Genomic DNA, 14,716 nt, shown 5'->3' on the forward strand with positions numbered 1-14,716 from the left:
TTAAACATAGACCTTTATGTGAATCTGCAACATTTACAGGTAAGTATACAAGCGCAAGAGTTTAAAATGACGTTCCATAAACACAGAATTTCCGCAACACTATTCCGAAACCGAAAGACCCATACCAAAAATGTTTTGTACCGTTACACCCCTAATATAAACATATATTGATGTTTTATTCTGATCAGTTTATGAATCTTGATAGAAATAAAAGTTTTTGAATGTATCTCAATCTCTTTGCACATAATGTGAATTTCATTCATACTGTGGTGATGTTTATGTTTTCAACTGTTTTAGATCCCTTCTCCCTTCATTAAATTTCAATAACAATCTGCAAAGCAAATTATGATTCCCATCCAAATCTGTAGTAGTCACCCTCCTTAGGATCCTTTTTTGCATTTTTACACATAAACAAAATGTAAGCCAGCCTAGTAAGACAATTCCCCTTTCTTTGTCTATGAATGTACATAAATAATATAAACCTGTGTTTAAACTAGACATCACCCATTTTTTTGTAGATACGCGGCTTCGTCGGTTGGATATTACCATTGCATAGTTTGCTTACTATTGTTTTAGAGAATATTTAAATCACCACACTATGTAATGTAAGCTGTAAATATAGTACATACATCAGGGTAATGTTCAGGTGTGAATTTGAATCCAAATCTATTACTTACTACACTAACAAGTTGACCAAATTTACCATTCATGTTTCGAATGCTGTCTTGTGTGTATGAATTTTTTCAGCACCGATCTTTGTTTAACATTGTTCATCATTGCCACTACTAATATTAAAAATAATTATTTACTTTCAGTTCACTCTGAAAATATGTGCAAAAATCATGCATTTAGCAGTGCACTAGCTTGTCATTGGGGTAGTACCCTTAAAATGACAACTTTTTACCTCAGAAAATGTGCATTTTAGTACATTAGAGTAGTAATATTTACCCTTACTAGTATGACATGTACAGGTAAATAAGTTACAAAGATGTCCCTTTAAGGGCACCGCCCCCGTGACAGGATGTTGAACCCATAAATGTAAAATTTTTGCACATTTTGTTCTGAGACTGTATCTTATGTTTTTCAAATGCCATATCCTAAAAACACCTTTATAAAATTCAGTTTTAGTTGCATATCACTGGCTTTCTTTAAACCATGAAAGACTTGTTTTGATGAGTTCAGTTTTATTGAGTTCTCTCTTGAATTCTCTCCTTTCTCTCTTTCTTTTTTTCTTCTGTAGACATGAGTTATACATCTTGAGCAATGTCTACTTTGTGTTATTGTTTTTCAGTATATGTCCCAGTGTTTGGGTTGGCTTATTTTTGTCTCCCTTTTAAATATCACGTTAGTTTGTCTTTTTGTTTGTGTGTGAGTGTGTGCGCTGTTGAATCAAATGTGGATAAGCAAGTTTCCTGCTTATTCTTCCGTTGTATTTAAGATTTGGTTAGTATTTGCTTTGCAGTTGTTATTCCCTCATAAGTCCAGTAGACTCTCCACTCATCCTCCCACAGTCCACTTACCTTTTTTGTCATCTTGATGCCTTCTGATCCTTGAATCACTGAATTTCTCCCTTATGTCCTTTTCCAATCTCTGTCCCTTTAATTTAAATTTTGGTTAATTTGCTCCTTAAATGTCAATGGAAGATGATGAAGACACTGAAACAACTGAAACATCTTTCCTGAAAACACACTTGATCCGAGACTCCCCAGCGCTTGCAAGTCCAGATTTACTCTCTGAAGTGTCAGAGATGAAGCAAGACCTTATCAAAATGACTGCTATTCTGACCACTGATTCCTCAGAGAAAGCGGGTCGTATGCAAGGGGATTATTTAGTTAAGGGGGTGGAGGAGGTGTCAGCAGAGCCTTTTGAGATAATGGAAAAAGTCAAAGAGGATTTGGTGAAAGTTAGTGAAATTCTGAGGAGTGGAACATTTGAGAAGGAAGAGTCTGCGAAAGCAGAGAGTCGTCCGTATAAGAAGGATGAGGGTTGGGTTCTCCTAACAGAAAGTGAAATTGAAGAGGCCAAAATGATGGCTGCCTTTGAATCTCAAGAATCGCTTCTAAAGGAAGTTCGAGTCAACAGAGGATCACAGAGACCTAAGGGTGCTAGGGACAGGTCTGGCATGGACACTGTTTCCACTGCTGAAGTTAAGGAATACTTATTGGATGCACCTAAAACATCTATCCCTGCATCCCAAGAGCCTCCATCACAGCAAAGGTTCACTGAGGTTGTTCTACGCAGAGGTGGTCGAAAAATAGTCCCTACAGTGGCAAAAGACACTAAAGCCCATACGACAGAAGTAAAAAAGCCAGTCAGGAGGAAAGGGCCTCAAGGACACACAGAAGAAACCCAATCAATTAGCACAAAAGAAAGTAACGTTAGTAAGAGCACTGAGAAGTCTTCCGAAGGGGATTCCTTACTACCTGTACCTGGAGACCAAAAGAAGTCTCCTGTATCACCAGTGGTTGAGGAGACACCAATTGGTTCCATTAAAGAGAAAGTTAAGGCTCTTCAAAAGAAAGTAGAAGAAGAACAGAAAGGTCATAAAAAACAGACTGGCCAAAAACCTCCATGTAAAGCGACAGAAAGCAAAACGTCCTCTGTTGTCAAAGACCAGAAAGCATCAGGCCTGAAAAAAACAACTTCTTCACCTCAGAAACAGCCTCCTTCTAGGTCACCACAGAAACAGTCTGAGTCTGCAAAACTAGAAGAAACCATGTCTGTAAGAGAACTAATGAGAGCGTTTCAAACTGGCCAAGACCCCTCAAAAAGAAAGTCTGGGCTCTTTGAGCACAAAGGATCTTCCAAAACAGAACACACAACAGTGAGTAAACCAGAGGCTAAGTCACAATGTCTTCCCCGAGCACCCTCACATGAAGAAGTGTCTCCTGGTGTTTTAAAACCTGAAGATCACCAAATAATTAGCCCACACTCACACTCTAAAGACCTTGAAGAAGATGCAAAAACAAGTCAGAAGAGTGGTGAGGGTGTGGCTTCTGGAATAAAGTCAGCAGGTCCCTCTACTCACTCAACAACTATTCCTCAAAATGTGTCAAAACATGGCAGAGATCATTTGCCTGATAATGGTGCAGAGAACAGTGCATTTGACGACAGCTCTGACAGCGTTAAACATGAAGCATTGGTTGACTCACCCAGTGCCAGTCTTGCTGAAGTTGAAGCCCCATTGAGTTCTGAGGAAAGTTACAAACATGAGGGCATGGCTGAAACTCCAGGAACAAGCCCAGAGAGCCTCCCGTTATCACCAAAAAAACCAGCTCAGTCTATACTTGCAAAGTCCTCAAAATCAGAAGTCACCTCTAAGGTCAAGACAAGTAAAATATCTGTTTCCTTTTCCACTGAGATGAAGGCAACTAATGAACAGGCATCTGAGGCTACAATTCATCATCCAGCAGTAAGCAAACCAGTGGATGAGCCAACAAAAAGTGAGTTTATGTCTATTCCTCATAGGAATAGGGGGGTGAACTTTGGGGGTGATAAGGACATTGTTTCTGTGTCATCCACGCCACCTAAATCTCGAAAACTGACTAAAAGAGCATCCGAAACACTAGAGAGTTTTTTGAGCGATGAGGAATCCTTTGATGGTCAACCAACACCAACCTCTGCTGACTTCCTGGCCTCAAGGGCAGCTACACAGGATCATGTGGGTTTAGTGCTGCCTCTTAGACACCAAGATTCAGAGACCCTTAGTCCAGTAGCTGATGACTCTTTTACCATTAGCCACAAAGACTCTTTAGATGGTAGTCCCTTGATGGACGACAACTCTTCCCAGAAAACCCCTGACTCTATTGAACCTAGTCCAACAAATGAATCCCCATGCCGTGACTCTTTAGAAAGCAGCCCCGTAGAGATGAAAACCAACCTGGCTTTTCCACCTACAGTAGAACAACCCAGTGTGACCACAGGCCCCCTGACATCCTCCAAAGCCCCTGAAATCCCCCCAGAGAGTTTGCGTAGTAGAATGCTCAAAGAACAGGAGGGTAATGCCGACGATGACAGTTGTGAGCAGACGTCCATGATGACAAGCTCGGGTAAGAGTCCTCTCTCCCCTGACACACCAAGTTCTGAAGAGGTAAGTTATGAGGTCAATCCCAAAACCCCAGACCCCATGGTCCTGATTGTTCCCTTTAAGCCATCAGTAATCCCAGAGGAGACAGTAGAAGATGATGAGTTGAAGTGTGGCCTGATACAGAGGAAAATTACTCCAGATGAAGAGATGTTTAAAATGGCTGCCAAAATAAAAACATTTGATGAAATGGAACAAGATGAAAAAGACAAAAAGGACAATAGAAAAGATAGTGATTCTTCTCAGACATTGTTAGCGTTTGATGCAGAAGATGACGGCGTCAAACTTTTTGCACTTACATCCAAATATGAAACATCCTGTGTGGATGATGTTGGGTTTACTGAACCCAACCAAGCATCAGAGATAGCACGGTCTGTTGAACCGATCATTAAAGTACAACCTCCCTCTCCTTTTCCAGCAGGTATACATAAGAGCCCCCAAACAGCTGATGACATTCAACAAACCAGTGCAACATCTTCAGCCGAATCAGCAATGAGGATACCTCAGTCTGTCTCAGAAAAGCATGCCATAAAACCACACCTTCAAGAATCTCATAGTGAGAAATTTAAGGACAAAGAATATGTTGATTCAGAGTTAGTACAGTTAAATAAAACTGCCTCTAGCAGCAACAGTCTGGCTGCAAATATAACTGATGAACAAAAAGAGCAAAGCTTAAAAAGATCAAAAGTTAATGAAAACCAGAACGAGGCAGCTAATTACCAAAATGTTGAGTATAATTTGCCTAGTCAGGAAGAGTCTAATGTAACAGATGAGATTAAAGGTGATTACATGAGGCATACAGGGACATCTTATGTTGATATTTCTAGTGGCAGCCTAGAGACCGATTCTATTCCAATTATTATTGGGCAAACCAGAGAAACATTTAAACCAGAAATATGTATTTATGATGACACAGAGGAAGATGATGCCGAGGAAGAACCTCCTAAGACTGAATCTAGAGGAGTTACAGCAAAAGCAGAGACAGACGCCTGGAATTCAATGCGAGAAGATGATGATGCATTTGCCGCAAGAGTCAAAGAGGAAGAGCAAAAGATCTTGGGTCTGGTTGTAGAACGGCAGTCCCAAGGGGCGACTCCAGACACAACACCAGCAAGGACACCGACTGAGGAGGGTACTCCAAACAGTGAACAAAACCCTTTCCTCTTCCAAGAGGGAAAACTTTTTGAGATGACAAGAAGTGGTGCGATTGACATGACAAAAAGGAGTTACGAGGAGGAAGGCTTTGCATTTTATCAAATAGAGCAGCCCATTGAAGAGGGTGTAGCTGAAGAAGGAGGTAGAGCATCCAATGATGCTGAGAATAATGTTGGTTGTAACCTCTCTTTGCAGATAAAAGCAGAGGAGGATAATGACCTCTCTAAAGAGCCTGCAGATTTATCTGTACATTCTCCTACTGAGGTTAATCTGGCTGCATCTACAAAGCCAGAAACTCCCATTACACTTGGGGTTTCTGCCTCAACCAAAACCTCAGAGAAGGACCAAACAATGCCAGAAACAGCAGAGATTAAGTCTGACAAAGTAGGTGAGGGACAGTTAATATCTGATCCTGGTTACTCTGATATGGTCATAGCCAGTGTCCAGACAGCAGTGTCAACTATTACTAGATCAGTTCATTCCCAACAGGAACATGAGTTCTCAGATTCCTCCCCAGATGATCAGCACTCAGTTATAGAACAAACCAAAATCCCAGAAAAGACAGAATCTAAAAGTAAACTTGCCTCTAAAAGTCACACTGCATCCTCTCTATCATCTAAGTCTAGAAAAGATATGTCCACCTCCAAAGAGGAGGAGAAACCAAAATCCCGAATCCCCGTTAAGGCCAGCTCCCTCGGGTCTGAATGTTCAGAAGTTTCCAAGGATAAGAAGTCGAAGTTGCCCGTAAAACCTCAATCAAGGAGAAAATCTGATACAGACACAGGTCCATCTATAACCTCCACTTTAACAAAGTCTTCCAAAGCCAAGAGCTTCTGTGAAAGCGATTCCACCAAGAAACCAACCAAAAAGGACCAGAGACGTTCAACAAGCACTGACCTATCCAGCACAACTAAGACACTTCCTTCAAGATTACCAGTCAGGGGAAAGCCTGGTCAGCCAATTCAAACTTCCACACCAGCAAAACAAAAAAAGGCACGTCCCGCTGACACAAGCAAACAATCTGTTGCATTTTCTGAAGAGATTAGTCATGAGGCAGCTAAGGTAGTGAAGAGTTTGGCACAGGCAGAGAAAGAAAAACAGAGGGCTGCTGCCTTATCTAACGTTGAAAGCAGCACAATCGATGCCTCAGTAATAGAGAGTGAACCTTTCCTTGACATGCAAATGCCTTTCCCTGAGGATTCCTTGGTCATTAGGCCCAGATGGGACAACCCTGTTGAGACGCAGATGGAACGAATCCCTGCTGATAAAGTCCGAAGTCAAGGTATCCCCCATCTCTTGGGGCCCATTATCTCTTTCTCATCTGCCTCAGCACCTCAGTGATGAAAGTGCTGCTTCTCTGTCTTGTAACTAATGCTTCAACTCTTCGTGGTGCTTCTTTGGTGTTTGTGACTCTCTCTTTTCCTTTTATCTGACATAAATCTCAAGATTAACGTAAAAACAGATGCAGTGGGGAGTATTTATCTAATGTTTTTTTGCCAGTATATTCACTGACATATATGCATATATGTTTATGACAACATTAATTCAATTTAAAACCTTGGTTGTGAGGTGCAGTTGATAATTCTATAATGTTCACAAATTCCTGGGACAGTTATTCATAGTATTTATTCATGATTGATAGTTTACCCTGTTTTTGCCCATTGCTTGAAACTAATCTAAAATGTAGCGTATTTGCTTAGAAATGTAGGTTTAAAAAGTATAAATAAAAATGTATATTTTTTACATGAGAAAGCCAGTGACCTTATTTAGCTTAGTGTTGTAAATAATTATTTGCAAAGTGTTAGATTTGTGTGCTTATGTGTCTTTTGCTGCTTTGCTGGAATTTGCAGTGGATCCACAAGATGAGGCTGACAGGAAAGAAGCGCGTCTGGCTGTAATAGCAGACCACCTTGGTTTCAGCTGGTCAGGTAAGCAACTTACATCTATACCAAAGGTTCCCTATCTGGGTGCTGCAGAGCCCTGGTTTCTGCGATGACTGACTATGAGTGCTACCTACAGAACCTTTGTCATTAAATTAATTCAATTAACAATGACTGTGAGCAGAGAGCTTAGATATTGACAGCTAGACAGAAAGTGTATGTATAAACAGTTTTGGTAATCTCTGCTCAATACTGACATTTTTGAAATGTCAATATGCAGTACAGTACTTGGTTAAAACGGTAGAATTATTTATCGAGTTGTGGTTGCATTTATTTGCAACAATGGTCATTGTGCCAAGGGGGGTGTGGTTTAGCGAGGTCTGTGACGGGAGAGAGAATTGGGAGACGAGCGCGGCATAAGTGGGTCAAGTGCAAACCCTAAACTGAACCTTGTTACAGTCATGTCTACGTTTTATTATAATAAACCTTATCTTATTTCAACGCATATTGCATTGCAGCCATAAGGGTACTTTGTTTCATAAGGATACTTTTTTGTGTGACTCATAACCAATGTGTTTTTATTTAAACAGAATTGGCTAAAGAGCTTGAATTCAGCGAGAAACAGATCAGCCAGATAAGAAATGAGAATCCAAATTCTCTACAAGACCAAAGCCATGCACTCATAAGGCTATGGAAAGAAAGAGATGGCAAAAATACTGCAGGTAAGACTACTGATCATGTATTTGTAGGAATTTTGTACATATTATGATATTATGGCATCATTCACTCAGAAGAGAATCACTCACATTGTACATTATAAGAATAAGAACAGTTTTTCCCCAGAGCTGTCTCTTTACTGAACTCAAACCCCCGTTGATCCACTCCCCTCATATACTGATAACTCTCTTACCTCACATCCACCTTCACTTTGTTATATGCACTACCGACTGTTTATTACAGTCACAACTGTTTACTTATTCATTTTGCACTACCATACCTTAACTATATTATGCTAATTTGCACTGCCGACTGTTATTTACAGTACCTACTGTTTACATTTGCATTTTGCACCGTACTTCTAACTGTAATATGCAATCACTTTCCACTGCACTTTTACACTTTTTTTCGGATAGCTTCTGTCCATAATTTATTGCACTACCTTAATCCACTGCCATATTCCTCATTTTAGCCTAACATATCATTGTATACCTCTCTCTGTAAAATTCTGTTTATAGTAATGGCCATCTGTATGTTATATTACATATCCACCTGTAAATTCTGTTTATAGTAATAACCATCTCTCTATTTATAGATATATTTATATATACTCAGTACATATCCATGTCCTGCACTTATGCAAACGTTGTATATCCTGCACTTGCTGCTATTGCACTTCTGGTTAGACCTAAACTGCATTTCGTTGCCTTGTACTTGTACTTGTGTAATGACAATAAAGTTGAATGTAATCTAATCTAATCTAATTATATTTTCTCCGCTTATCAGCAGAGAGCACTTTGATGAAGACACTTACAAAAATCAATCGAATGGACATTGTGCATCTCATTGAAACAAAAATCATCCAATCAAGTCAAGAGCAGTCATCACACACCTATGCAGAAATTGAGCAAACCATATCATTGGATCATAGTGAAGGTATGAATGATGACAATAACTTGAAGCATATGAGATTGGTGTTTATTTGATCATAAAATAGTCTTATTCCTCACTTTACAGAAGATGATGATTCACTGCATTACTGTTACAATGATTTTAAAACTGTACAACAGAAACTATACTGGCCTTTGCAGGTTTTTCAGCGCTACAGGAGGACATGGACAGCCCCAGACCGGGTCGGCGAACAGAGGTCACTCAAAGAGGGTCAGAACTTGGGCCTCTGGTGGCATCTGTTGAGGATCTCTCCTGCAATGTGTCTTCCCTCAATGATTCCCAGAAAGAGAGTTTACTGACCGACAAAGAGATGGGTTCAGAGTAAGTTAATTCAATTCCTGACCTATACAATTGAAAATGTACTTAAAAAAATATAAGGTCATTTAAATTTGATTCTGTATTTGTCAGGGTGGCCGGAGCCTCAACACATAGTGGTTTTGATATGGCTGGTCTGCGGCAACAATTCCCAGGCACTATCAAACAAGTAAGTCCTCTCTTTACCCTGTACAAAACTGTTCCCTGGAGACTACAGTCTCACGTTTATGACCCAGTTTACAAAGGTGGTGCTACTCCCAACGAACCATCAGACAATATACATGAAACTGTGGATGATCCGCTCCAAGAGTTAGGAGCAACTGGGGGTCAGTTTATCCCAGTCTCCACCAAACAGGATGATGAACAGAATGTTAATTCAATGGAAGGGTACAAAATGAGTCAGAGACAATCAACCCTGTCAGATTTTGGGCACACACTCTTGGAATCAGAGAATGTCGAAACAGATTTCAGTGAGTTGTATGTGGAACTCAAACAAGATTCGGAAGTTTATATTACCTCACATGAATCCAGTAAAATTGATTCCTTTACCTCTCCATCAAGTGAAAAGACGGAAACTGAATCTACATTACCGATTGAATATGAGGTTGCACTTTCAAAGAAACCAAGTCAAAGTGAGGAGTATATAAAGCGCCACGTTGAGGACATTTCTGACAGATTCTATAGAACCCTTTTTGGTGAAAGTTACGTTTCACTTCAGCTACATAAAAAGAGTGTCATTACAGAGACCCCTGAAAATGAGATTTCTTCTGTGGAGGAAGTGAATTGTAAAATCAGCCCTGCTTGTGTACAAGAGTCTTCAGATGTTTCCAAAGATATTGATGTCAACCAGTCAATCACAGAATTGTTTTCTGAAGGAGTACAAGGCTTATCTCAAACAATTTCCAGTCCTCCACAACAACTTGAAAGTGCCATTAAAGAGAACATTACCACCTCTACACTCATCCAAATGTCACTTGATTCAGTTACTGAGCAGCCACATATATTATCACTTCCAACAACTGATTCTGGACCTTCAGAAGCAAGCGTTGAAATAACTATACCAATTACTCTAACCAAACAAACCGATGCTAAATTCACAGAAACTAAATATACCACCTATAGCTCAGTAGAAGTTGGGACGTATAGACCTCTTACACCTGTATCTTTAACATCCCAAGTTGAGTTAAGATCATTGTCACCAGAGTTTGAGTATGTTGACAACCTTGGAATGATTTCATCTGAATATAGATCCTCATCGCCAGAATCAGTGGTCTCCTTGCCTTTAGACTCACCAATACCATTTGATTATCGACCATCTTCACCAGACTCATGCATATTAATGGCGGAATTAAGAGTATCTTCACCTGAATCTGTAACTTCACTGAATGACTGCACTCTTCTCTCTGTTGACTCTCCATTACCTGATTTTAGACCAGCTACACCTTTGCCAACTGTTTTTGAAAACGACACACCTGAATTAACAATATATGTTGAAGAATACAAAACATACCCTCCACCTGTCGAAAAAATGATGCCTCTTGCAGGATTTACAGAAGTTGCACCATCTTATTTGCTGGTGACTGAGGACACAGAAAGACCAATTTCACCTGGCTCAGCGATTTTCTACCGATCATTATCGCCTGAATCAAATAGATCTTGGTCTCCTGTGTCCATCAGTTCTGTCATTTCAGATAGGGAACCATCCACAGAGATGTGTTTTGAAAGCCATTCTCCATCTCTATTCTTGACTGAATTCAGACCATCATCTCCAGAATCAACAGCATCTGTAAATGAATATAGACTACTGTCCCCTGATTCCCCAATACCTTGTTTTGCAACAGAAGTGCAAAATGACTCTTCAGCACTCATGGTAGGATATAGATCACCATTGTTTCAGTCTGAAGTTTCAGACATAGACAGTGATCTGATATCATTAGAGAGTCTAGTTGGAAGTCGACCATCATCCCCTGAATCAACTGCATCTCTCAATAAGCAGAGATGCCTCTCTCCTGACTCTCCTCTTCCCAGCTTTACTCAAACAGTGTTGGAATGTTTCATACCTACCAAAGTGTATAGATCGGATTCAGATGAGTCAGGCCTCTCAGACAATGAAAACAAAGCAATATCAGAAGTACTACCTGAAACCCGACTATCATCTCCTGAATCATTTACATCGATTAATGAACACAGACCCCTTTCACCTGATTCACCTGTACCTGTATATAAAACCACAATGCACTTTAATATCATCCCATTTGGGAGCCATAGAGACTCATCTCCTGAATTAGAAACATCTGATATTGAATATTATCAGTGTGAGTCCTTGCTCTGCGAACCAAGATCAGAATCCCCAGAATCTTTAATTTTAGAGCCTGAAGATGTTCATTTGTCCACAGTTTCAGTAGAAAGTGTTACTTTTGAAGGTGAGCCAATAGAGGACACATACTCTCAAAACATATTAGCTATTGAGTCCATTGAATCACTTTACAATGAGGAACAAAGCATGAGTGAATTGCCAAAACCAAAGTATACTTTTATGTCTAAAGCTATGCTTAGTAATCGTATTGCTAAGATATTTGATCCACACTACAAGGGCAAGACATTCTGCTCCAAGCTTGTTGCTTTGAAGTACACTGGAGATGTTTCAGAAAAGGCTAAGTCAATAACTTTAGCCATAGGAAAAGCTGAAGTTTTACATTTTCCACAAGAAATATTGCCTTCTCCTAAAGAATCCATAATTCACTATTCTTTTAAACAAAACCCATCTGTCGAGTGTACAGTGAATAATCAGGACTTACCTCAAATACAACTGGATTTTGAAAGTCCAGCAATGTTCCAATGTGAACTTTCATCCGAGTCACATGATGAATTTAGATCCATATCTCCAGAATCACTTGTGCTGGATGACACGCTTGAAGGAACTGAGTGTAGACCCTTGTCTCCTGAATCAATAGCATCAATTAATGAGTTCAGGCCACTATCTCCTGACTCACCTGTAACTGAATTCAGTGGATTTTTCTCTCAGAGTACATTTCCAGTAACAGGTCATAGGTCCTGTTCACCTCAATCGCTGTGCTCAGAGAATACAGAATATGAACCTTGCCTTGAAGAATTGCTAACTATAGAAAATCGACCAGATTCCCCCGATTCAATGTTATCAGATACCGACAAAAGATCACTTTCCCCAGACTCCTTGCCTGAATGGAGACCCATGTCACCTGAATCTGCCATGCTTTTGGAAGACATTAGATGCTCTTCTCCACAGTCAAATGGGTCCATGAATGAATGTAGACCCCTATCTCCAGACTCACCTACACCACAGTATTTTCCAGCAGCTTTTGAATCAATTACTGTAACAGATTATAGGTCGTCATCCCCTGAATCTGCATCATCAGAGCAAGAATGGGAATTAAATGTTTTCACTCAATATTTCTCTCTAGATTCAACAGAATCTATAAATGAAGAGGGTTCTGACTCTAGATCTTTATCTCCTGATTCTCCAATATATCAATATTATAGCTATCAGATTGAACCAACAATAGTAACAGGTTACATATCACAATCCCCTGAATCAATACTATCAGAAATGGATATACAGACAGATGAATTTGATGACTTGGTGACTGACCATAGAAGGTCCTCACCTGAGTCAATAACATCAGATAATGAAAACAGACCTCTGTCCCCTGATTCACCTATTCCTGATTTCACACCGGCCGCAGATACACTTTTCATGGCACTTACAGGCTCCCGACCAACTTCCCCAGAATCAGTCAGTTTGGATCTTGAAAACGAATTGAGTCAGTCTGACCTTGATCCAGAGCAAAGATCTGATTCTCCTCAATCTATATCATCAGAAACTGAGAGTAGACCCCTGTCTCCTGACTCACCTGTACCTCAATTCAGTGCATTATTGGCTCAAAGTACTTTGCCAGTAACAGGATCTAGATCATGTTCACCTCAATCTCTGTGCTCAGAGAATACAGAATATGAATCTTGCCTTGAAGAATTGCTAACTCTAGATAATCGACCAGATTCCCCCGATTCAATGTTATCAGATACCGACAAAAGACCACTTTCCCCAGACTCCTTGCCTGAATGGAGACCCATGTCACCTGAATCTGCCATGCTTTTGGAAGACATTAGATGCTCTTCTCCACAGTCAAATGGGTCCATGAATGAACGTAGATCCCTATCTCCAGACTCACCTACACCACAGTATTTTCCAGCAGCTTTTGAATCAATTACTGTAACAGATTATAGGTCGTCATCCCCTGAATCTGCATCATCAGAGGAAGAATGGGAATTAAATGTTTTCACTCAATATTTCTCTCTAGATTCAACAAAATCTATAAATGAAGAGGGATCTGACTCTAGATCTTTATCTCCTGATTCTCCAGTATATCAATATTATAGTTATCAGTTTGAACCAACAACAGTAACAGGTTACATATCACAATCCCCTGAATCAATACTATCAGAAATGGATATGCAGACAGATGCATTTGATGACTTGGTGACTGACCATAGAAGGTCCTCACCCGAGTCAATAACATCAGATAATGAAAACAGACCTCTGTCCCCTGATTCACCCATTCCTGATTTCACACCGGCCGCAGATACACTTTTCATGGCACTTACAGGCTCCCGACCAACTTCCCCAGAATCAGACAGTTTGGATCTTGAAAACGAATTGTGTCAGTCTGACCTTAATCCAGAGCAAAGATCTGATTCTCCTCAATCTATATCATCAGAAACTGAGATTAGACCCCTGTCTCCTGACTCACCTGTACCTCAATTCAGTGCATTATTGGCTCAAAATACTTTGCCAGTAACAGGATCTAGATCATGTTCACCTCAATCGCTGTGCTCAGAGAATACAGAATATGAATCTTGCCTTGAGGAATGGCTAACTCTAGATAATCGACCAGATTCCCCCGATTCAATGCTATCAGATACTGACAAAAGATCACTTTCCCCAGACTCCTTGCCTGAATGGAGACCCATGTCACCTGAATCTGCCATGCTTTTGGAAGATATTAGATGCTCTTCTCCACAGTCAAATGGGTCCATGAATGAATGTAGATCCCTATCTCCAGACTCACCTACACCACAGTATTTTCCAGCAGCTTTTGAATCAATTTCTGTACCAGATTATAGGTCCTCATCCCCTGAATCTGCATCATCAGAGGAAGAATGGGAATTAAATGTTTTCATCCAATATTTATCTCTAGAATCAACAGAATCTATAAATGAAGAGGTATCTGACTCTAGATCTTTATCTCCTGATTCTCCAATATATCAATATTATAGCTATCAGCCAACAATAGTAACAGGATACATATCACAATCCCCTGAATCAATACTATCAGAATTAGATATGCAGACAGATGTATTTGATGACTTGATGACTGACCATAGAAGGTCCTCACCTGAATCAATAACATCAGATAATGAAAACAGACCTCTGTCCCCTGATTCACCTATTCCTGATTTCACACCGGCCGCAGATACACTTTTCATGGCACTTACAGGCTCCCGACCAACTTCCCCAGAATCAGACAGTTTGGATCTTGAAAACGAAGTGAGTCAGTCTGACTTAAATCCAGAGCAA

The 14,716-nt window shown here is 40.1% G+C and overlaps 1 protein-coding gene across 17 annotated transcripts in view; it reads left to right on the top strand.

Annotated features, from left to right (window-relative positions):
• The window catches only part of ank2b (ankyrin 2b, neuronal), a 142,306-nt gene that overhangs the window by 104,713 nt on the left and 22,877 nt on the right, over window positions 1–14,716 (top strand). For 6 of the 17 annotated variants that reach the window (XM_079805657.1, XM_079805659.1, XM_079805658.1 and 3 more), the window contains 5 exons: window positions 7,090–7,167; window positions 7,710–7,841; window positions 8,623–8,772; window positions 8,928–9,108; window positions 9,196–9,271. In XM_079805657.1, the coding sequence (XP_079661783.1) occupies window positions 7,090–7,167; window positions 7,710–7,841; window positions 8,623–8,772; window positions 8,928–9,108; window positions 9,196–9,271 (617 nt within the window). Of the gene's footprint in view, window positions 1–1,643; window positions 6,522–7,089; window positions 7,168–7,709; window positions 7,842–8,622; window positions 8,773–8,927; window positions 9,109–9,195; window positions 9,272–14,716 lie in introns of all 17 variants that reach the window. The other 11 variants (XM_079805656.1, XM_079805668.1, XM_079805665.1 and 8 more) reach the window with 3 other exon arrangements.

The sequence above is a fragment of the Gobio gobio genome (assembly GCF_949357685.1).
Source record: "Gobio gobio genome assembly, chromosome: 2".
Classification (NCBI taxonomy): Eukaryota; Metazoa; Chordata; class Actinopteri; order Cypriniformes; family Gobionidae; genus Gobio; species Gobio gobio.